The sequence below is a fragment of the Acanthopagrus latus genome, chromosome 23 (assembly GCF_904848185.1).
Source record: "Acanthopagrus latus isolate v.2019 chromosome 23, fAcaLat1.1, whole genome shotgun sequence".
In the NCBI taxonomy this organism is placed as follows: Eukaryota; Metazoa; Chordata; class Actinopteri; order Spariformes; family Sparidae; genus Acanthopagrus; species Acanthopagrus latus.
In genome coordinates this window covers 2,318,519-2,344,426 of record NC_051061.1, presented here as the reverse complement: position 1 = coordinate 2,344,426, position 25,908 = coordinate 2,318,519, and the positions used below count along the sequence as shown (strand labels likewise).

The window sequence follows — 25,908 nt, the reverse complement described above, 5'->3', positions numbered from 1 at the left end:
TAAAAAAGCCGGTCCTAAAGTAACTAAATCCAGCACCTCTAAAGCTCACTAATTAATACCACTAATCTGCATTAAAAACACAAGTTGCAGTTTTAATTTGGGGTTATATAAACTTACCAGAGTCAATAATAATCTGTAAAAAGGGACTAATTATTTCCCAGTCTCCAGCCTTCATACTAAAAAAAGGATAACCAGCAGCCAGCTATAGCTTTGTAGGCCCATTTACTGTACAGACATGACAGTGGTAACCTCAGTCATCTAATTCTGATGATTAAGCAATAGAGTAAGCAATTTTTCCAAAATGTCAAACTGCATTTAATAATTTCCTTACTGGTTTGCAAAAGATGCTATGTGTAAGAATAAGCCACCTGTTGTGTTAGCGCCCAAAACTTTAAACAGACAGGTAACTTTAAACTGGGTTAGGTTAAATAAACATGGCTCCAGGTAGCAGCCTATTCTAGCATTGGTCCTAACAGGTTCATTTGCCCATGAAGTCTTGAGCTACTATCCAAACTTTCTATCTAGGCTGTACATGCAGACTATTGGCCTCCACTACAGAGTCCAGTGCAGATGTTACGGGAACGAGTGTGTCTGACCCGCCCAAACATTGATGCATGGGCGCGTCCACGTACTTTGTCTTGAGCGCGCCTTGCCCGCCACTGAACCTCTCATTCGTGCTCCGTTCACGTGTATTGGAAAAACTGTCATTTTAATTTAGATCACATAACGTAACGTATGCTTCCTAACCATGCATGTGAAGGACATAAAAGGCCTCATGTGAACCTCATTTGAAGTTTTCCCTACATTTTGATATGCTAATCACACAATATTTTATTACAATTTTTAAATAGAGAAATAAACAAAACATACAATTTACAGGAAGGGGTAGTCCTGGTTTTTATTCATTCCTATAAGTATGTGTGGAGTGTAGACATTGTGCTTTTTTGCATGTAATGTTCGAATGTGTACATTTTTTGTTGTATGTTGTTATTTTGTTCCGAGCATTTGTCAGTGGAGTCCAGAGATTAATAATATTTTTACCAAAGCTTCAAAATCCAATCCTCTACTACTGAACACGGAGACTGAATATTCAGTCTCTGTTCAGTAGTAGAGGGTTGGATTGCGATGGTTAATTTACGCTAATGAAAGTTGAGGTGAAAGTTACATTGTACTGGATTCCTACGACACATGAACGCAGCAGCGGACAGGGGTGAGCTCAGCCCTCCTCGCTGTCTGTATCGATGAAGTTGTTTCAAAGATGGCGGATTTCCTGCCGTCCCGCTCCGTCTTATCTGTATGTTTCCCTAACTGTCTCCTCACAAGCGGCGAGGTAGAACAGTTGCGGAAATCTAAGGAGATAGATAAGTGTATTAATCGAGATAAGACCTATGTGAAAAGGCTAGTAAAGATCCTGTTACTTGGAGCAGGCGAGAGCGGCAAGTCCACTTTCCTCAAGCAGATGCGCATTATCCATGGGCAGGACTTCGATCAGAAGGCCAAAGAAGAATTCAGAGCCATAATATTTAGTAATGTTATAAAAGGTAAGGCTCCACTGAGCAAACATTGTTTTTCACATGTTGAAGCGGTCTTGTTTTGACCTCTTTATCGGCCACCGACTCCAGTGTGTGACTATCGTTATTGAGTGGGAAGTTGGTAGCCATGCTAGCTGCGGCTGAACCGACTGGAGGGCACTTTTCTGTATTCCACAAAGCTAGTCTGGTTAGCAGGGTGAGCGACCAAGAAACGCCCATGCTATTTGTGTTGTCTTCACGATGGGACTGAAGGGGTCGGGACGGAGGTACTTGCAGTGTGCTCCGTGTTTATTCAGAGCTATCAACATATTATTAATTTCCTTCTTTAGCAGAATGAAGTCACACAGAACGTACACAATGGGTTGACAGTGTCCCAGTGTTTTCCCCATGGCTTGCTAGCATGCTACTCTGTCTTGTATGGAGAGAACATGACACCAAAAGCCTCTGAAAAAAGGGCCTGTTTACTGTAAACTTGCCTATCATCAAACGCGACCGTGGGCAGTAGTCCTATCTAGCTGAACTACAGCAGGACTGAAGACTGCGAACATCCTCTGAAAGTTGATACAATGGCAAATTAAATCGCACACTTTGACAGTCTGGTACCAAATTTATCTGAAAAGCTATGCATCATCTTACAAATGATGTTTTTCAAGATATATGTGTTTGTGGCTGGCCAGTGATGAAGTATAAAAATAACATTTTGAATGAAGATTGGTTTAAGATCAGTATTATGGCTGAGTGTATGGAAATGTGTGACCTTTATGTTGTGGAGCAAATAGTCAGGTTGTTTTAGCTGTAACTTCACTGTGCAACTTTCTATTCTTTATCAACATTTAACAGTCTGCTGTGTCAACAGACTTCATTAATGAGGCAGTGGCTTCAGGATGCAACCCTAACAACAGACATGTTGCATTATGGGACAGTTGACGTTTGTGTATTTACCCAAATGTGGAGGGAAATGCCATTGAGATAGCTGAGCTGTTGCCTTAAAGTGAGTCACAGACCACAGAGGATATTGAAGTAAACCTGCTTGGTGAATCAGATCAAGTAGGGTGTCTTCAGGGCAGTTTTTCTGTTTCCTAACCCCTGCATAAATTACTGTTAGCTTTATTTAGTTATTTTCTAGCTTTTCTGTCACTGTTTTCCACTGCTTTGATGACTTGACAACACCCATTCTCCAGCAACACAGCAAACAACATGGCTTACTTAAGTGATGTGTGTAGTTGCTGCTGCTCCCCCATCCACCAAGTGGACAAAATGTCAAAAGTGTCTAAAATTCAGACTTACTCCCAACTTACTGTGGCCACGCGACACTCAAGTATGAGCAAAGTTGGCTTTACTTTCAAAAATTAACCACAGGAAGTGCTGAGTTGTGTTGTGTCTGTCTTTTTGCTTATTTTTTGGTTCCACATATCAGGCAATTAAACAAAAAAGTCAGGTCCACATTAGGATTTATCTGTTATGGAAATTATAGGTGCCAACTTGTTAGCTTTTTTTGAAATTCGCTGTTCTTTAAATTAGGCTTTTTCCTGTAGTTGATGTTAGACGTTGATTGTGTATACACTAATTACATCGCTTGCCTGTCATCGCCACTTAAGCGGAAGACCGATATTACAATTGCAAACTGACAATGTCTGTTCTATGCAGCAGCAGAGACGCAACAGGTCAGGAGTCAGATCGCTTTTTCGTGATGAGAGTAGGGAAAGTTGATCAAGAAAGACGATGGTGAAGGATTGATGTCAAAGCAAATGCTAAACCAGCTATTTTACAGTTTTTTAGATGTAAATCCATTAACATTAAAGGTTCATTTTGTGAGATACTTGAATGTTGAGCCTTATTCTTAACACATTAAATACTGGAACCTTGGGTTGGTAGGTGGGGCTGTATAAAACTACTCTCTGACATATTTCAAACTGATCCGCTTTCAACAAATGCTGAAAATGTTTTGTCTTGTAGACACATTTTGGATAAAGATAGCAGTCACTACTAAGCTCACATAGAAACTGAACAGAGAAATTTCACACTCAAGAACTCAACTTTGAGGGAGTGCAGCACCTGGACAATCTACACTTGGCACACGCTGGAGTTATCTCGTACTTCATTTTCAAAAAGCAAATGGTTGCAAGCGTGTTTTGATGTACTCACTAAAGTATTGTATTATTTACTTTCATCACTGTGATACTTAGCAGCCGTAACAAACGTGACTGGCTAACCAACGCGCACTGCAGAACTAAGTGCTGAAAATAACTCAGTGCATAGACTGTTTCTGCACCCATTCAGCTGCCTGGACCGCAGTAGCTTTTCCTGGAGAGATGTCTTGATGAAAATACAACAGTACAATCTGTCCCCCCTCATTGTATTCTCTTACAGGCAGAAGATTGTTAAAATAATGAATTCATTATTGTGTAACCCAGTTAACTTGAAAAATAAAAAGGTGGATGACCATTATATCTGGTATCAATAAAATTGGGCCCCTTTTTATTTTAGTTTAGGGATGCACAATATGGATTTTTTTTTAAACTGATAATTACCTGCTACTTGCAGTCGATAACTGATCATAACCAGTCATTTTTTTGTTAGCATTTTTATATAGTTTAAAAAGTTCCATCTTTCGAAAACTTAATTGTTCCGTGAGCTTATGAGTTAACAGTTTGAATCAGACATAGAGACTGTGTAACATGCAGCTCATGTATAGTTTTGCTTGCACTTGGTTTGTGTAACAAACAGCCAGCTGCAGCAATAGTAATACAGGGCACTGTGATCTGTATTTTCCACCATAAATACGCCGACTGTATTTGCTGTCACAGTCCCTCCTGACAGACCTGCTGTTGCTCTTCTTCGGAGCATCTGAGTGTATTGACATACTGGGTGTCTGAGGGGCAGGCTGACCCTCCACAAGTAGCCCGGTGTCAAAAGCACTTGCCAAAACCAAGTAATATGTGTCCAAAGTCAGTGCGGGTGGAGAGGCATGCATATACCCAGCCTGTCCACTCTGCCTAGCCCAGGGATGGCTAAATGAGGACGGTTTATTATGCTGGGAAGGTAAAACTGGCAATCTACTGAAGCACCACCACTGCTGACTGTTTGTAACGCTAACCAACTGCCACAAAAACACAGACACAACCAGAAAAATCTTTCTGTGCATTGTGTCCCCTAGGATGATTTTTTTTTCTTCATTTTGCAAAGTCTTTTAAACTCATTTGAAAATTCAAACCTGCAGGGGTGAAAATCTAACATCAACTATGGAGGGCACAATTCCATGTATTCCTGAGTTGGACACTAGCATTAGTGCTGTATCTCTACTAATGAACACCCCTTCGCCCTGCCAGCTAAGGAAATCTACGTTGCTCCTGCAAACACTGCTAATTGTGTTTACAGTGATATGCTGGGGATGTGGGAGAATGGGATGGGAAATGAAAGATATGGTGAATTCAGCTGCATTAAAACACAGAAGGCAGGAAGAGAGTAAAAGGAGTGTTAACAGGTTGTCCTCTTCCCTCCATCACTTTGCTCCATACGTCTGATTATAAACCTGTTTTAAGCTCTGGGTGGCACATGGATTGGTCTCATTTTTCCCTATTGATTTATCTACAGGGAACTTGTTGATGGAAGATGACTCATAAAAGATATGGTTGCTCATTTTGGTATTGTAATAGATGAATGTCATCATAGTTTTATAGACTTTATGGGACTTGGTCAGTCTTGCGGTTTTAAAAGGGAGGAAGGAGAAATCAAAGCACAGTCAGTCTGCTTGTCATCTGCACCAGCCTGAGCTCAAAGCTGATTGGTTGTGCTCTGTGTGATGGGAATAACAATCAGGCACACACTTACCAGAGAGAGGAGCTCTATTTGCGCTCCCATGATGTTGTAGGGGGCAGCTAGACGTAAACTCCCTTTGAATGAGCGCAAACCAGGAAGTGTGTTTGAGGCTGGAAAGACTTGCTCAGCTTCATTCACAGGGAAGTGACTGACGCTTGACGTGGTTAAACGTCAAAGGAAACTGTTACCACCGTAAGTGTAATTTCAGTACAAGGGTAAATGTATTCAGTCGAGGGGAGATTTGTTAACATGCAGGGGAAGCAGTGGTAGGATCTTTCTGTGACGCACTGTCGTCATCATGGTGCCACATGTTGTTCTGTGTTTAGCAGAGGAGTTTTTATGCTGAGGTGAGATCATCCACTATGATAAAAGGGAAACGAAACCCTGTGATTGATGCCACTGTTACAGGTGTCTGTTCCACATGTGAGCCTGTGAACACAAAAGACAGAACTGTTGCTGGTAAATGAAGAACTCAGGTTGAAGATGGAAAAAAAAAGCAGGGGCCAAGTGATATAGCTTTATTGACCTCTGCAGCATTGACTCCCCTGGCTTGTAGCTTTCAACCAGTGTTTGGTGACTTTTGTTCAAAATAGTAATGATGTAGTCTTGAAGTTGTCTGTTGACAATAATGACTTATGGGACAATCACCAACTTTCTGATGCCATGACCGTTTTTATTGTTTGTTGTTGGGTAAATCGATTTCTGAACTGTTTAAAAAAATCCAAATGTATTAATCCATATGTTTTAAAAGAAAATATTTTTCACATTTAGAACTGTATTATATTGTCATCCAGCCTTATTCTGCTTCCTCCAACAGCTTTATGTTGGTACCTTGCCACATTTGACAACAGTCACTCAGGTCTTTCTGCAGTAAAGTCATGTTTTGAGAAGGGGACAACTAAAGAGACTGACAACATGATAAACTTGATAGAATCAGCCACTCACTTGCTGTTAGGGTGTATTGACATATAGCTGATATTTAGCAGTTGTTTCAAAGCTGAGCGTAGAGTGAAAAACAGCAATCATGGGCAAAGTTGACCTTGTGGTTAGAATCAACTAAAGGAGAAATATATGTTATTGGATAATTGAACATTTAATTTATCTTTACACCAAACCTTTCCTATATCTGTTTTGTAGAGCCAAGAGGAATATTCCTTCTCTGAAAGCCAAGACGTGTCAAAGCCTGTCTTTCTGTGCATGCTGGTGTGTGGAACTGTGTCAGTGCATGGTGCAGGGCTAGCTTCCTTGCTCTCCACAGCAGAGGAGTTATAAGCACCCCTGCCATTGGTTCCTGGTTCAGGTTCAGGTTTGGCAGCGGTAGGCTGGGTGACGGAATTTGGAGATGCAGTGCCTCACCCTCAGTAGGGACACGAGAAAAGAGCATTCACGGCTCAGGAGTGAAACGCATGTAAGACGCATGCTTTGTGCCTTTCTTTTGTGGGGGGCAGGGGGTTGAGTTGAACCAATTGAATGGTAGGGGACACACTGCTGTGCTTGTTAAGTCAATGAATGCTGTTTGGTTTTGTATTATATATACAGCACGCTTGCCTTGCGGAACCAAAAGAGGCAAAATAGTACATATCATGATGTAGAGATCTGTGTGGTTAGTGTTTCAAACCCCACAGTGTCAACCTGTTAATCTAAGCATGTATCCAAGCATAATTACATAATCACCATTAGCAAATAGTGGACCCTGTTTGGCTCTCACTCGTGGAGAGGGATGCTTTTTTAGGGGAAAGTTCACTAAAGTCTCAGTCAGGAGGGCTGAATGCTGTGGTGAATTTTTGCCAATTGCCAGAGACAGTAACTGCTACAGCACAATAGTAGAAGGAGATAAACACATGGTGAAAACATATTTTTGCTCTAAATCACCTCACCTAATAACCAACATTCAACTGCAGGAGCTGCCCGGCCCTGTCGGCAGGGCAATGACTCTGTTTTTCAGCAAGAAATGTGACGAAGAGTCAGAGGACAGACAGGATGACAGTTACTTTTCCACGTTTAAATTAAATATTATTGAGATGCTGAAGATACTACTTGCTGCCACATTACTGTTGTTTGGTCCTGTAATGTTGCTTTGTGGGTTGAATTGATGTGGGTTTGTGGATTGAACTTCTCTTATTTGATGAGTGAAGGAGCTGTTTAGCTGTCAGACTGAACACCATCAGAACAATCTACTCCTGTCTGGCATTTCTATTCCCACAGATGCCATGTCGCCTCCACTGCGGTTATGATACTACCTCCAGTGGCAGATCACAAGCATAACGAAACTGTCCCCCGATTCCACCTCTGTAACTTAAACACAGACAGTGAAGCAGAATATTGGCGCATGATTCCTGACTTGAAAGGACAGTGTGAAAGGAGCTACTGTTTCTGGTCTTCAATGAGGATTTTTGGTGCACAACAGAAGTAGAACCTTGGGGTGCTGTTTAGCTCAGTGGGTAGAGCAGGCGTCCCATGTACAGAGGCTTTGTCTTCGCTGCAGCAAACCTGGGTTCGATTCCCATCCTGGGTCCCTTTGCTCCGTGTCACTCCCCCTCTCTCAACCTGTTTCCTGTCATATCTTCAATTGTCAATTAAGCCAAAAGCCCCAAAAATATATACAAAGAAGAAAGAAATTTAATATTTTGACATTTAACAGGGCTCCAAACTAACTTCTCCATTGGTCACTCCAATGAAAATATAAAGTGTAGAAAATAATCAAATATAACACAAAGGTTTTGTTCTGCTGCCTGGTGATTAGTCCAGTCCTCACAATTTACTCTTCTACACAGCTGTGGCTATACAGTGTGAGCACAAGTCCATGAGCTAGAGTCAGTCGTCAATATTAATCGCTTTAAATCTTGTGGTACAAGATACCAGGGTACAGTTAAGATTCTGGACAAACACTACTGTTATCTGTACTTTTTTTTTTTTTTTTTTACTTTTTTTTTTTAAATGATTTTTTATCGGCTTTTGACATGGATGGATTTTGAACGTCTAGCCAACAGTAATGACTACAAACTTAACAACAAACTCTGTGACTTGACTTCGCAGAAACGAAACCGGGTGCTGCTGCCAGGTGCTGCAGTCTTTAGCGTTAGCCGGGCTGCTAACTTTACTTTGTTACAGCAATCAAACACACTGCACTCCTATAGCTTCATACTTTGCACACACTCCAAGTGTTTGGTGATGTTGCTTACCCCGAATTTCCACTGGATACTGTCTGCTGCATTACGGCTCCAATCCGGTTTTGTTCTTGTTTGGTCACCCCCGCCACGGCACAGTACAGTAGACAGCTGGCATCGCGAGGCCAGGGAGTTTCCATGATAATCACAGAATCACTGTCGACCGCAGTTATAGGTATGTGTTATAAAAACAACAACAGGAAGTGTTCCCGACCAAAGGACATCAGAAGATCTTGTGTTTGTCTCTTTTTTGAGATTTGTGTGCTGGTGTCAACACGGAGTGTTTTATTTTGAAATGTAACCGGATGTTGTGTTGTTATTTCTGTGCTTGACTTCCTGTCTGCTCGGTGCTAAATTCAGCTGACTGTGTTCAGGAGTATTTGTAATTGCATAGTTTCTGTTCTGCTGAAGCTTTATTATTACCTTGTGGTAATAAAAAGAAGGTTGAATCTTTTAACATCTTGTAAAGTCTTTATTTTTTTACACAAAATTACATGTAGTATTGATAAGAGTATCGATAAGTATCAGTATCGGTATCGATAAAATCCTAACGATATCCATCCCTAGTCCTAACTCGTAATTAAACGTTGTCTGAGGGACCAGATAATCTAGATAAAACCAGATAAGAGACTAGATTATCTTGTTTTACCATGAGTGCCATCTTAACTATATATTAGCTGGTCTGTGTGTTTTAGATTGATGCTGGAAAACGTGATGGTTATTTCATGCGCGCACACATGTGAATGCATGTACACACACATCATGGTTATCTTTCTAAGCTATGGTTCATTAACACCATTGGCCACTGGCGTAAATATCAGACATAATAAATAATGTGAGTTAATTGTCTTTGAGTCACTGAACAGCGCTGGAAGTGGCTGGTAAATAAAACAGAGATATAGGCTATTACAGCTTGGCTCGGTTAAGAGGACAGAAAGACTGACTGACAGTTAAAGACGCTGTGCCGAAGCAGTGGCGCTGAATGTCTTCTGTAATTATCCTTATTAGTAGACCCCACTACTTCCCAGCAGTGTCCCATACACCTGTATGCAACTGAACAGATTTTTTTTAACTGCACAGGTAGCTAATATCCAAAAATGTCAAGCAAAATATGTTACATTAGTCACATAAAATAACCTAACAAAGTGATTTCAGCCCTGGTCCCTGGGGGCCAACACCTTGCATGGTTAGACAAAGTCAAGTTTGAGAGGCTAATGTGTTGTGAAGTCTAAAGTAAAGCCAGCAAAGTGCATAAAAAGGTTCTCTCATACTGCTTTTACACCAAATTTAGCAAAGACAAGTTTTTTTTCACATTGCACTTCACAAATGCGCTGGAAACAGTTGTAACGGAAGAGAAAACATCAACAGACCTGTTGTGAAAGAAGCATCTGTAAAACAATGGATACATTTTCTTTAGCGCCACAACCTCCACAAAATGACTAATTTCTCTGTCATAATTTGAGCCGTTCAGTTAAATAACATTTGAAAGTCTAAATTATTTCATCCCCATTCAAGTTAGCTGGGCACGAAACCAGTAGCTGCCAGCCTGGTCGGTGATTTAGGTGTCCAGTAATACGTACTCCAGTAAAACATCCTTGAATAGACCGAACCTCAAAACCTGTCTTGATTTATGTGTCACTGCTGGATGTTGATAACATGTCGTGACTTTGCATGGCGAAATGCAGTGTGTTCACCCCGGTCTTACATTTAGATCAAAGCTGAGCCAAGGCGATAAAGATCTATATCTACTGCAGAATCAGTTGACCCAGGTGTAAATACCAAGTTTACACTTTCCCATTGCACACAAAAGATAATCTTGTAGACGGACTCAATCCTTGAGCTGTCCAGTCACACACACACACACACACACACACACACACACACACACACACACACTGCAAAGGAGCATTGTCAGAGCAGGCTTGAGAGAGTCAGACAGCGTCCAGTTTACTGATGGCAATTATGTAGTTTAGAGCAAAAAAACATAACTTTGTCACTTATAGGATGTTTGGTGGGTCAGGATCTCAATCACAACACATTATAAGAGCATCCATATGAATATAAACAGTCTGCAGGGACATGTTTAGATTGTCAGGAGGACACTGGGGGAAACGCCTTGAAAAAAAACACACAGGCGTCATCTTCATGATGCGTATCATCACACTTCTTAAGCAGCCGCAGCGCCGGCTTTCTGTGTGAATTACACAGCGGTTCGTCTTTATGCTGACGCTGTTCTGCTGTTTGAACAACCAGCAGCAGAGAATTGGCGAACCACCGCTGCGGTGATATTATGTGGCTTCTCTGTGTGAAAGAGGCTAGTGTCTCTCTCCACCACCATATACACCATGCCTTAATAAGACTTATTTGCATTGTTGTTGTGGTGATCTTTGAACATTTATGTTCATGTGTTTCTTTATTAATTTAATTGCTGTATATATGTCCTTTAGAAAGAATTTTTTTTTTTTTCCCAATTTTTAATTTTCTCACATGACAGCTGCGGTGTTATGCAATTGCTGGAGTCATGAGAATTTGGGGGCCAGAAAAATTATTAGTTTCCCCACTGGTATGATAAAATGTGAACATAACTTTCATTAAATACTTTTTTTTTTTACAAACAGTATTTTATACCCCTGAAGATGTGTAAACTAGATTAAACATCTGCATGCATTGCATAGTAAACATGACATGTTGGTAGATGTACAGGACATGAGGTGTGTGCTTGCTGTCTATTTTACACATTTTTGGCCAGGAAGATGAGCCTGTCTCCTACCTCTGGCTTGAGACATTCCCTGTTGTGGCTTCGCAACACAAACCAGGGGTCCAAAGATTTCAGCATGTGGATGTTTCCACTGTATATGCAGGCACCATATCTTTAGCGATATGCAACGTGACTGCATCTGTGACAGCTGTCCACCGGGCCCCTTTCTTCTCATACGGAACACAATGATTAATTTAGCGATTGTTTGTGGGCTGCTGCGGTCTTGTACATCACCAAGAACACCAAGTGTCCCTCTGTGATGCATGTGTCTGTCTGAGGTGGACCGTGCTTTGTTCAAGGTCTGATGCTACAGAACCATACTGCTGATGAGACAGTGCCTTTTTAGGAACACACTTTTGGCTTGTTGCCATGTTGTTGTGTTTGTTCCTCTGTGGAAATTAAATGTTGGGGGAGGGCGGAGCCCACAATGAACTATGGGAGCCCATGGGGAGCGGCAGCAGAGCAAGTTAAATAGAAAATCAATTTTCATTTTTTAAAATCGTCCTCAACCACAAACTTGAATTCATTAATTTTACTGATTTATTGGCCAGCCCTATGTTAAAGTATAACTTAATACAGATTGTTGGTCATTTTACTTTCATGTTAATCCACCACAATCAGGACACACTGATTCAGCATTATTCAGTCCAATTTTGTAATGACAGAGCTTCTCCGGTGATATACAGTACAATTTTGACATGTGTCTCTCTCCTGCTTTTAGGTATTCGAGTGTTAGTGGATGCTCGAGAGAAGCTACACATCCCATGGGGCAAACCGTCCAACCAGCAGCACGGAGACACCATGATGGCGTTTGACACCCGGTCGGCAATGGCCCACGGTCACGGCATGGTAGAACAGAAAGTTTTCCAGCACTACTTGCCATCCATTCGGGCCCTGTGGGCCGACGAGGGCATCCAGAACGCATATGACCGCCGGCGAGAGTTCCAGCTGGTGAGTGAGAGTGTTGTTTGTTTGATGTGTCACCTAGGGCTACAGAATTAATTGAAACGTTAACAAAATCATAATATGCATATGTACTAAATTTAAATCGCAGAAACTGCAGTTTTTGAGAAAGGTACTATGTGTGACCAAACAGCATTATAAAAAGTGCTGCAGAGATAACCTGGCCTACAAAGCTTGGTCTGTTTGATTATTTAATAGTTCTTTTTTTTTCTGTTTATGCGGAAATGAAAATTATCAATCGTACTAATAGTTCAAGGTTCATTTAATTGTCTTGCACTACAATACAGGAATGTAATACAAAATGTAAATTGTAATTGCTTTATGCTACACAATTGAAAAATTGAGTTCAGCAGTCTCACAGCCTGAGGAAAGAATCCACTCTGTTGTCTGTTGCCATGATAGCAGATACTTCTGTATCTTTTGCCAGACAACAGTAGTGTGAGCAGACTGTGGCTGGGGTGCGTGTCTTTTCTATCCTTTGGGCTCTATGCAGACATTTCACTTCATCTATACCGCTGATGCTCGGTAGATGGGCATCAGTGATGTGCTTTAGAGTTTTCGTCACATGCCGTAAAGCCCTCCTGTCATGGCCCTTTTTTTATTGCGCCTCAGCTGCACTGATGTAGACATGGGTGTGGGTCTTCGCCTCCTTTTGTCTAAATAGCAGGGAAGATGGTGTCATCTGCATTTTTCCTTCCTAATACCGATTCTGATAACTGGGCTTTTGGTATAGACAGATACTGAATACTGATCCTATACCAGGGTGTGAAAAAAAGGAAAAAACAAGATTTTGTTTTTCTTGTAACTACTACTACTAAACATAGCACAAAAAGTAAGGGAATTTGTGTTTAGCAGATTATTTCTGTTGTAACAATGCTTCTTGACAATACATCTTATACTGTTGGAAAGCCTGTTTATTTCCCTTTTAAATGTTGCCACATCTGTAAGGAACATGCATTGGGTGGACTGGGTGAAGTAGTAGTAGTCAGTAGTAAAACTGACTGCCTGCACGTCTTTCAGCCTGCATGACATGTGTTCCCTCACTGTCTCATAAAGTTTTTTCACGTGATATGTTTGAAAAGCTTTGCAAAGTTGCTGGTGTTGAAATTTGGCAACATTCCTGCCACCCCTCCAAATTACAGTTTTGCGTACTGAATAAGTTACTGTTTTACTGGTGATGTTATTTAGAGCAAAATATGGCCAAATAGCTGACATGTTGCTAGCTCCGTCTCACTCACCTGAAATCAACTTCTTCTTTGCCGCTCTAAAAACAGTAGCTGTCAGTGACAGCACAGCGCAACTTCCTGTGTTGGCTTTTAGAGCAGAGAAGAAGAATTGGTTTGCAGTGTGTAACAGGGTCTAGTTTCTAAATTACGTGGCACTGGATCAGTGCATAGATTCGTGTGCTTGCCGATACCAATACTGCATTATAGGCAGTACCAGCCGCATTCCCAGTACTGGCATTGAAACTGGAATAACTTCCTCTTGATGTCTGCAAGTGCAGTCTATGGGGGTCGGTGTGAACCGGACGGGGCTGAGCACACTGCCTTGGGCATTTACGGAGTTGGCAGTAAAGTAGACGAAAAGAGTGAATCTTACCACAGTTGTATCTAAGAATAGTAATGACGATATTATTATTATTATTATTATTATTATTTATGATGATGTAGCCCTAATTTCGTCACATCCCATGTATAGCATTTGGCCTTCAACTCCTGCTTCAATGTTTGGTTCACAGTTTGAGAGTCGTGCAGCTTAGTTTTGCCTGTATTTGCTTGCAATTGTAGAATGTCCAGTGATTCCTTGTGAGAGGGCCGAGGTGGCTCTGAGTTTACAGAAGAGCATTGACAGTAACAGATAAAGGCTCCTCCTCACAGCTGATGAGTAGAGCTGCAGCTGCGGAGCGCACACAGACAGACACATACAAGCTAATGAAGGGATGCCTCTCTTTCTGTGCTCTCTGTCTCTCTGCCTACCCACGCCCTTCCTTCCTCCATCTCTCCCACACTGCTCTCCACAAGTTTAGATTGTAGGCTGATAGCGTTTTGTTCACAGGAAAATGAGCTGTAACAGTCCTGCTGGGAAATTGGTTGGTAAAGCGTCTGTTTGGTGCAGCTCCGATTCAATTAGTCTTTCTCACTCTTTATAACAGATAATAATAGGCTACACTGTTAGTTAATAAGCTTTCCTATAGATTCCACTTCACCTACTGATGTCCTATGTTCCTAAAACCAACAAGTCATATTATGGTCTGTAGAGGGAAGACATTTGATGTCACCGAAGTCACTATGAATTCTTCCCCAACAAGCAAACACAATTGGCTGCATCTGTCAGCAACACCAGGGTTGTCATCTGGAATGCCACTCAAGGCCAATATTTCCAAAATTATCTGTTTCTGAATTTGAGGTAGCGTGTCCCATCAGAATTATCATGAGGTAGGATTTCCTCATTAAAACACCACTGCCGACACCGCTACCACTGTTTCCCACTGTTGGTTTGATCTTAACCAGACGATCCAAATCCCTGCCTGATGTACATCTGTCATACATGGGTGTTAGTGATGTCACTAGAGCTGAAACTTCTGCCCTGTCATGATTAGTTTTATGATAAAGTAATGTTATTAACCCCAAAATAATGTTCTTAGTAGGGGACTCCTCTAAAATTTAGCCAGCAGCACTGTTGCTCTCACTTTCAGCAACATTACTGCTAAAAATTGTCAGTTATATATCTGTCAACATGTTGCAAATTCACGACTTGAGTCATTTTTATGACATAATCATATCTGACAATCATCTGATTGTCTTTGGGTATTGGACTACTGATCAGAAACTACAAAGCATTCGAAGATGTCAACATGGCCCCTTTGCCAAACAATTAAATGATGAATCAAGAGAACTATCCTTGAATTAGTTAATAAGGGAAAAGTAGATGTGGACCCAGTCTACAGACAAGCAGAAAAATGTTGAGGTCTGATCAGGCTGCTGTTGTGTATCATAACAAACTTCACAACTGTTTCTGACTGACAGGTGTCCAGCTGTACAGTATTTACTGTATCACAGCTCTGCAGTCATGCTGAGTTTGTTTTCCCACCCAGTGATGGTGATGAGGTGGTATGACATGAAAAGGGACATTGATATAACTCAGTTCCATGTTGATATGGAAGTGAGAAAGGGACATGTGAAATGTGTTGACATAATATGTATATCATATCATATTGCACTGTAGGGATTAAACACAGAATTCTGAAGTAAGTCATCCTCTCTCTCTGTCTCTCTTTCTCTCAGGGGGAGTCAGTCAAGTATTTCCTGGACAATTTGGAAAAGCTCGGACAGTCGGTAAGTCCCACCCACACTGCAGACTCTCTGCCAATCATAGATCTCCAGCAGGCAGGATGGCAGATGGCAGATTGTTATGATAGCACTCAGCTAGTTTGTTGAATACAGAAGTGAAACCGTTGTCTTCCTGTCCTCAGTCAGGTCTCTGCACCGGTTTGTTCCAGTGTGCACTCACTATATTAAGCACTAAGAAAAGCAGAAGTTTCCCTGCTCACTCGGCATCATCCCCCACCCAAGTTCATATTGGCCAGTCAGAGCCTGTTCCAAGAAACAACAGAGATTTTTCTACACAGAGGAAACAACTGTCCGTCAATTTTTCATCAGTTATCTGTATTGGAACATACATTTAGAAGTTACTGGTCCAGTGCTACCAGACACACTCTTAAATGGCTTAGATGTGTCTGAAAATTGGTTAAAAAATAAATGAAATCTAAAACTTCTGAAATAAAACATATACTAGGGAACAGTTTTCAAAGAAATTGCCAGATTTTGAGTTGTATATAGTTTAAAAGACACAAAAATACAATAACATTATCAACAGAATGTAAAACAACAGTGTTGATGTTATGTCAAAGACATCTGTGTACTGTGATATGTTGAAATTAGCATGCTAACCAGCTAGCTGCAGACTGTCCTCTTTCATAGTGGATCAATAGGTCCACCAGCTCCATGGCTAACTGAACCATGAGCTAATTAACTACAGCCACAGATAGCTAGCAGATTGCATCAGCAGCCAGCAGTTGTTGGCTACTCTGCTGATATGCTAACCCCATGTTTGTTGAGCAGAAAACAACCAATGTTTTATCGAGTCAACTAGTAGTAGTTAGTTTAAGCAGTATTCATTTAGTCATTGAATTGAATTGAATTTTGTATTTCACATCAGGAAATAGTTTGGGTTCCAAGGCTGAGACAGAATCTTGGTATTAACTTATTAACATGAAAAGTGGTTATTTTGTCATCTATCTGTGCAGCTCATGGATGCTTTGGTGCAATTACGATACGATTTGATTGTTAAATTGTTTCAAATGGATTGAAGAGTATATATGTATAATATTATTTTCTGACAATGTTTAACCTTTAAAGGTCATTAAAATCTGTAATTGTTGTGCATCACAGTAGAAGTAACTTGGGAAACATTATTGGTATGTGCTCTCTGTACTGGATTTCCTACTTGAGATGTTTCTGTAGCTGATGCTCTTTTCCTGTTGTGTATGAATGAAAGCTGTGTGTGTATGTGTGTGTTTGTGTGTGTTTGTGTTTGGAAAAGGTGGACCTTTGGGAAAATATCTGTTTGTATGAGCGCACACCAGCATGTTCTGTGTCAGCGATGAGTCATCACTCCTGGAATGTCATGAATTTCTGGGGTAGTCAGAGCACAGTGACCCCCACCCACAGTTAAATATGGTGGGGAATATTGTGACATCATGTTTGGTTGAAGATGCACTTGCTTTATTTGCCCTGTTTTGATTGGTCTTATTATTCAAAGAAGAGTGAACAAGTCTCTCTCTCACACACACACACTCTCTCTCTCACACACACACAGAGTCCTGAAGCCCTACATTTGTTTATCCACTGTGGTATTTCAAGAATGCAGTGTTAAACAGGGATGTTCCCAAAGCAGCGGCGTGTGTGCACTGTTCTCATGAGGAACACAGAGATGTGCAATGCTTCCCGCTACTCCTCAAGTTTCACAGATTATTTTTCTGTGTGTGTGTGTGGGGGGGGGGGGGAGGGGGTGTGTGTGTGTGTGTGTTTGGGTGTGTGTGTTTGGGTGTGTGGGTTTGGTTAGAGAGTTTTTTGGTATTATTTTTGATGGGTGTCTCTTGAAGATACTCTATGTACCAAGAAAACAATGCTCTCTTCTTACAACCTTAAAGTGTACCAATGCAGCTTAAACTCATATAAATATCAGTGCACATATTGATGTAGATATTGGATACAATCAATAATAAGTCAATAATAACATGATTAACCTAATAATCTGTTCGCAGGACTACCTCCCCAGCCAACAAGACATCCTCTTAGCCAGAAAGCCAACTAAAGGCATCCACGAGTACGACTTTGAGATCAAGAATGTGCCCTTCAAGATGGTGGACGTGGGCGGTCAGCGCTCCGAGAGGCGGCGCTGGTTTGAATGCTTTGACTCGGTCACTTCCATCCTCTTTCTCGTCTCCTCCTCCGAATATGACCAGGTAGGCCAGCTGGAAGCCACACCGAGGCCATGCAGATGCATAGAACTCATGAATGTCACAGAATTGACAGTGGTTTAGTCTACTCAAACTGACCAAAATGTCAGAGGAATAAGATCATGAATTCAAGGGCATCAACATCATCTCACTCAAGTACTGTAGAAACCTCTCCAGGAATATTTATGTTTCAGAAACATGTTAGTGGACTGTTTAGCTCTAATATGAAAAAAAGTTTGTGACCCAGCTGCCACCGCAAATTCACTTACACTCATGCAGTGCTTGCATGCACTAATATGCATGCATGGCCACTTTGGCCACCAGAAATGAACAGAGACAGAGATTACCACTGACACAGAAGGGAGTATGACATCCTTCTCTCTGTTCAGGATGCCATAACTCTATATCTTTACATACCAAATAGTTGTTTGCTTCTATATAAATATTCTAAATAAAGACATTGTGGTTTCCAAGTTGCAGTGGAAAACACAAGGAAACCCCTTGGTAAGAAAGCAACAGAAGACTATAATGTTTAAATGTGGAAAGCACATATACATCATTACCTACACCATGGAGGTTATGTTTATGTATTCTCACTTTGTTAAATATTGTGAGATACAGCATTTTATTAGCATCTTCGTTAATTTCTCTTGTTGTATAAATGGCCTCCGAAGGAACGTTTTTGAAAGCGATACTTGATTCAGGCGGGTGACTTTCCAAGTTGAATTCCCACTTTGGGTTTCCTTGTTTAGCTGCAGTGGGGGGATAGTAACAGAGAAAAGAGGGATTTACTTGATTTGTCTAACACAGACTACTAAAGCATCATATTAACTCTCTTTACATCTGTGAGCAGGCAGTTTTGAAGTTGGTGACCAGCAATATGCTCATACCAGACATGTACTGTCACAGTCACCTATGACCCCAGCACATACATCTGTGCTATCATACCTTCAGGTGCTGATGGAGGACCGGCAGACCAACCGGCTGAGCGAGTCCCTCAACATCTTTGAGACCATCGTCAACAACCGGGTGTTCAGCAACGTCTCCATCATCCTGTTCCTGAACAAGACGGACCTGCTGGAGGAGAAGGTGAAGCAAGTTTCCATCAAAGACTACTTCCCCGAGTTCTCGGGCGACCCCACAAGCCTGGCGGACGTCCAACGCTTCCTGGTGGAATGCTTTCGCAAAAAGCGCCGCGAGCAGCAGCAGAAGCCACTGTACCACCACTTCACCACAGCCATCAACACTGAGAACATCCGGCTGGTGTTCCGCGACGTCAAGGACACCATCCTGCACGATAACCTCAAGCAGCTGATGCTGCAGTAAGAGGACTGACCAGGAGGAGGAGGAGGAATGGATGAATGGATGGGTGGAGGCAAACAGCAAGTGGGTGACAAGGTGCCTTAACCCCCACCACAACCACCGCCAGCCTATAAAGGGATCAGCTAGTGTCCTTCCACCCATGCATCCTCCTTCCTTGACTTTGACCCGCTCCTCACTTTTGAACTCTGACTGTGTATTGAAGCCACCACTACTACCGCCATTCCCCCCACGCTTGCTCTCTGCCTTATTGAGCTTGTTCACTTGACTCGTAACAGCCACCTTTGGCTCAGAGCCCACCCACCCTCTTACCCTTGAAACCACTGTAAATGACCTCTAACCCCCATTCTCTGCCCCGTCCACACTGTGCAGTGGACCTCCTTGACATCTTTTATGGTATTTCCTCCCTATATGTCGCTCTAATTCACATCTACACACTGTTGTCGTCTATGCTGCTCTGACCACTGTTGCTAGGGTGGGAGAGGGGGAGGGGCTCATTTTGAATTGTTATTACTGAGTAGCTGTCAAAGCCAGCGACATCAGTGACTGCTGCCATGTAGTTGCCTTCCTTTTTCACCACTGCTTACGTTTTGTTTCTGGACTTACATCTGCTCCCCACTGGCGCTTGCTGATGACGTCACTGGGCTGGAGTGGGGATTTCCTCTTAAGGCAGTGGAACAGGAAAGAACAGGGCTCACATGCACACATACACACACACACACACACACACACACACACACACACACAGATAGGAATTCCTGTTCCAAAGTCCACTTAATTCTAGTTTTCTAATCATTTTGCTTCTCTTTCTAATATATGAATATACTGTATGTACCTATGCATTTTTCTTTAACTTATATTTTAGAGGGGTTTACACTTTTGTGAATTTGTGACTGCTGATGGGAAGGGTATGAGAGCACAGACACAAACACACAGACCACTTGTAGAATTAAACACCATGCTGTAAGGCTAGCTAGCGAAGGGTTTAGAGTTACACATTGTATTTAGCTGTTTCTCAGGGCACACTGTCAACCACTTCTTTGCGATTTGAAGCCAACCAGAACTTCCACATAAGTCAGATGACAGATTTCAAGGTGTCTTTTCCCTGTAAAACAAAGTCTGGCCATCTTAAACCAGGACCATATTTTATCATCGAGATCAACAAGACCTCATGCCCTCATTTCCACTCAGTATTGACATGTGATCTGTATGCACATTTCTCATCTGGATAATGACCTCTGCTGAGGTCTTCAAATAACATAATATAGATACAGAGTAAATGTTAAAGCAACATTATGCAAGATTTGGCTATTTTTACCAGATTTAATGTTTTCTCTTATCTGACCTGCTCACTCAATCCATGTTTTCCCCTTCTAAGCTCCCCCTTCTGATGTCCTTCATGGTGTTTTTCCCTCTGTTATGATGTCCATAGATGGATTTGCTATTTCTTCAGCCTGTGGCTTGGTTTTTAGTTTTTGTGCCCATTTTGGCACCATTCTCCACCAGTATTCGCTGCTGGGTCCCTTCTGCTCTGGGCCCTAAAAAGAATGACCTGTATTATCAGTAATAGTGTTGATGCATTGATATGGTCATCATCACTTAAAAGCTGCAGCAGGTAAAGGGAAGCTTATTTGAATGACTTTATACACTGCTGGGTAATTTAATGTGCATCATCATGTGTTAGCCAATTTACACTTTGTATTAATCATTTCAGTTTGCAAATGAACTAGTAACTAAAGCTGTCAGACAAATGCAGTTGAGTAAAATACACAATACAATACTTGCCACTGAAATGTAATGATGTAAAAGCTGAAAATAGCATGAAATGAAAATATTTAAGTATAGTACAAGTATCTCATATTTGTACTTGGGTACAGTACTTGACTAAATACACTTGGTTACATTCCATTAATGCCATCAAGGAACTCCATGAATCACAGAGAGTTAAGGCAGAGCAGTTGGAGGACATCAGATGGAGAACCAGAAATCATTTTCTCCTTAACATATGATCCGGTGTGTGAATAGTGAAGTAAATCATTACTCACTTCTCGCAGAAAATCGTACCCGCCTGCTGAAGTGACGTACCGATGGAGCAGAGCGAGAATGACAGGCATCTTTCTCCTTATTACAAGTGGATGTAGCCTACCATCACAATGATTTTACTGCTCCTTAAGTAGTTCCATTATGTGGCTTTATACCAGATGTGTCGAGCTGAATTTTGAGATAATGCCCATAAACGCAGCACAAGATGGAACCTAAATAACAGCATGTGGTACCCTCATGCAGCTTGTGTGTGGGAACTGTTGGGACAGATGACAATGAAGCCAAACTTCTCATGGGCAGACTCCAGAGAAATGATGAATTAGTGTTAGTGAAACTGCTTTGTAGAACTTTGATGAATGATGTGGTCCAGGTTGAAAATGGCCAAATTCATATTGAAGCCCTGTGGAAGCTCACATCTAAACCCTGTCGAAGCCAGCCAGGGATAAAGCCAGCCTGTGTGTCACTTAAGAACTTAAGCAGTGTTCGTCGTTACAGCTTATGTGTACAGTTCACATGTCCTCTGAACCCCTTTTATAATGTCTAATGTACCAGTATGTATCCCTCCACCAACCTCACTCTCCTTTCTAACCGCTGGTGTAACTTCCCACACACATTTGTATGTATGACTATGAGTGTTATTTTTATTTTATTTCTATGTTTATTTAAATCTAAATGCCTGTCTTGAGGTGATTTAGGGTCAGGCTTCCATTACTCGTATGCTTCCAGATTAATTAAACACCAAAGTCCTCCGTGTACCCCAGCAGAAAACTGGCTCCACTGGTCCATGCTAGCATGCTTACAGCACATGAAGAAATGACAGTTTGGCATTATGGCGTTATTTCAAAACCATCTATGTATTGTGTTGCAGAGATATCTACTGAAGTTAGCATGTCACCCAGCTAGCACTGGTCCTGAAAAGCTCTTTCACCCAGTGGTCCAAATCTCCTGTGCACAGGGTGTAAGCACCGACACTCCCTCCTGTAGGCTGGCTAGCTGCACGGCTAACTAAGCTTACAAGCTAACAGCAGCCACAGTGATGCCTGTAGAAACAGAATACAGTTGGCAGTCATTAGCAGTTACTCTGGTGATATGCTGCCCCCACTTTGTTGGGAGTATGAATTCATACAGGTGGCCAATTCTTACATGTTGTGCCTTTAAGAGGGCATAGTCTTGTGTTTTCAAGAGGAACACAGACATTCTACATACATTGGTGTAGCAATATATTTTTTTACTTGTGTCTCTGAAGTAAGGGTTGTATTTACTAATGGCAGCTAATCGCCAAAAAAAGACTGAAAAATAGCCTGTTTTAGCTTGAATTTGCCCCACTTACCACACAAGTGACACTCCCAGCACCCCTCAGCCTCACTCCTCATTTACACTGGAACCCTTTAGCTTTGAATTTTGGTTCTCTGTCTCAGTCCTAATCAGTTGTGATGCTGCAGCTGAAGGCAGAAAGCTGTTTGTCATCCAGCTCAGTTTACTGTAGACCTGCGGTGTTGATATTTCTGCAACAGTTGGGTTCAGTTTTGAGTAAATGTAATGGAAACAAATCAGACCCTCTGGGGCCCTAATAGCTGTAGTGAGTGTAGTACTTCATGACCCTAAGACCAACATTAGCCTACTGTCACTGTTAGCATGGAGCAGTGAAGTCACATGGCTGATTTTGATGTGTGTGTGTGTGTGTGTTCCCACCTCTAAAAGAGGAAGATGACCAACAGGGCGGTCTACCAGAAACTCTGAATTCCTCAAACTGTACAGTGCCTCAGTCAGACCGTCTGCAATCTGGATAAAGCCGCCTGTGTGTGTGTTTGTGACAAACACAATGCCCTGTCTGCTCAGACAGCCTGAAGCTAAAGCCCAGCAGAGAACGATCTGTCTAGATTCAGACTGTTGTGTCACTTCAAGTCAGAAGAAAGCCTGTTGTTGCACAGAACCAGTCACAGCAGAACTGGCCGGTACCCTGAGATGGCCTTTGTCCATGCTGAACAAACTTGGATTTGATTATTAGAGCACAGGCGGTATATTGTCACACGGGGGCATGAGCAGATGTTTGAGCGATGATGTCCCACATGCTGACAGGGGCCGCGTTTATAAAAACTGTTAGATTTATACTTGAACTTCATTTTAAGGTCTTTTTTCCGACAGTACTTAAATTCAATGTATGAATCATGCTGATCATAAAAAAACTTTGCAGGTTCTAAGAATCCTATTTGTTAACTTTATACACCTGTACGATGAATGTCAAATCAGCTTAAATTGACGACACATCTGCTTTGTGATTTCCCCTCATACAATGCGGCACAAACGAGGGTTTAGTCAGGAATTACCACTGACAAAAAAAAAACTAAAAGCAAAAGTGTGCTAAAATCCACATCCACAAAGTAGAATGAAAAGCCTTATTCAGACTGCATTACACTGCCTTTACATCTCGCAGTCTTCACACCATGATCCATGCAAACGGTGCACACTGTTGGACAGTCAGCATTCATGTTGTTGCTCTTAGATATTAACACAAAAATTTACAGTATTTGTGTGATGAATGGAAAAAAAAGAGACCTCTGACAGAAGTACAAACTCTGCCTACTTTCACACCTCCGAACACCTGACCAGTCACTGCAGAGCGTGGACGTTAATGTCTTACTGTCTTTGGACAGGCCTGTATTGTGTTGGCTGCAGCCACTGTGACAGCTCTGGGAGTAGCATGTGTCCTCTGTCCTGTTGGACTGGTGACGGGTGGCACTCACTGTGTTGTTTGTGAGTCAGTGCAGTCACATGTTCACCATCTATCTCGATTTCTACTTCCTGTTTTACTCCCCGTGAACAGAAAGACTCTGCCTTTGACTTTGCCTTCTAACATTTCTGGTTTTGTACACTGCACCCTGTGTATTCTCTGTGAATCTGACATTACTTTCATGACTGCAACAGTGTAAATCCAGTATTCGGATGGACTTTCTCTGGGTGAATATTGAGCATCGCTTGTAAATACCTGTGAGAGGAAACCAGTGTCACCTTACATAGTCTAAACTATGCCGCAGCACTGCTCCACAGCTGTGACTTGATGTTATGTTGTGTTAGAAATAATCATGATGGGACTGACTAGTGATTCTCTTAATGCCAGTCTTTATTTGTCTTTAATCAAGTCAGGAAAAAAAATCTGCAAATGATCTGCCAAATATACTGATGTTTAGTGCCTCCTTCTCCAAGCTCTGCCTCTACTGTTCATTCATCGAACAAAAGTTTTTATACTGTGTTTTAGGTTTTTTTAATGATGCCACACAAACAGATTGGTGTCCTGTGAGACGAAGCATCTCTCTTCCTGTTTTTTTTCAGATAGACAAGCTTTCAGTGTACAGTCTAACTTATACTGTCTTACCCTTCTACTCTCATAAATAAATCCAACTGTTTTTTAAAAAGACGTGTCAGCGTGTGTGCTGTCATTGGAATCGATGTATTGCAGAGTGTCATAGTTTATAGTAGCCCAGTATCACAAAGAACGCCTCAAATGCTTCTGAGTCAGTTTTCCATACTTCCAGTCCCATGCATCTAGTCCACCTGCTGTGGAAAACGTGGATGCCTGGAGATGTTTGATTCACAAGCGTGTGAGCTTCGCAAGCAACTTCGGCAGCTGATTTATCAAATAAGCGCAGTTAAAATGGACGGGAGCAGCAGGCTTGTGCTGCGCGCCATGCTCGCAAAGACTTTTATCAAGCGTGACGGAATTGAATTCAAATGAAATTCAATTGAAGCTGTTGTTGCTGCAGCGCCTTTCACAACACAGAGACACTAAAAACAGTCAGGAAAAGGCAACTGGTAATTGTTCAGTGTGTGTGTCTGTGTGTGTGTGTGTGTGTGTGCGCACCACCATACTGCTGTGATGTCCTCTGTGTTTATTGGCTTTCCTTTTATTGGCTCAGTTTCTGGCTATGATTATCTCCAGGAGCCTCTTATAGAAATGAACCATTATCAGGCTAATAGTTTATCTGTCCAATATGTATTTATAAATCCCTAATTCTAATGTATTTAGCTTTTAAGATACAAAGATTAATTACTAAGTCGATCACCAGGCTACTTTGCAACCATTGTGATAAATAGTGTTGGTCATTTTTTAAGCAAAGTAAAACTCATCCCTCTGGTCCAGACTCCTGCAATTTGAGAACTGTCTGCTTGTCTCTGTTTTCTGTCATTGTAAAGTGGGTCAGTTTGTGGTTGGGACTACTGTTCAGACAAAACAAGACATTTGATGATGTCACCTATGACTCATGCAGACATTTAAGAACACTTTCTGATATTTTAATGAAAAAAGAATGAATGAATTTTTAATACAGATTCATCAGTGATGAAAAGAATCGGGAGTTGAATCCCTGACTATGTTTATAAAGCAGAATCACAGGGCAGATATATTGTTTTACTAATGCAGAATCATGTCTTCTAAATCAGTTTAGTGTGTACTCAGGGCAGGAACTGCTCCCTCTGTATTATCTTGTCTTGTTTTCCATTATCAGTGAGGAGATGGAGAGGGGGAACCCTTAGTGCTGCATGATATGGTTCAATTATTGTGATTATTTTGACAGATATTGTGATTGTGATACAGTTCATGATTAGTGGGAGCGATGTACTGTGGATAACAATTTTTATTTTCACAGAAAAACTATTTTTAAATCATGGCGGTGTGACATTTGTTGGTCTGTACCTAACACACATGTTGTCTTACATGTGCAGAGCAGGTTTTGCGGACCAGGGCATCTCTGCAGCACAATGCTGTTTGTCACACAGTTTGTCTTTATC

General features: G+C 41.6%; 1 protein-coding gene across 1 annotated transcript; it reads left to right on the top strand.

Annotated features, from left to right (window-relative positions):
* Window positions 1-1,211: 1,211 nt before the first annotated feature.
* gna13b (guanine nucleotide binding protein (G protein), alpha 13b) lies at window positions 1,212-24,538 on the top strand. Its single transcript, XM_037088612.1, has 5 exons — window positions 1,212-1,541; window positions 11,998-12,227; window positions 15,524-15,574; window positions 17,566-17,766; window positions 18,715-24,538. The coding sequence occupies exons 1-5, from the start codon at window positions 1,259-1,261 to the stop codon at window positions 19,084-19,086; spliced, it is 1,137 nt and encodes a 378-aa protein (XP_036944507.1). The 5' UTR covers window positions 1,212-1,258; the 3' UTR covers window positions 19,087-24,538.
* The last annotated feature ends 1,370 nt before the right edge of the window (window positions 24,539-25,908 follow it).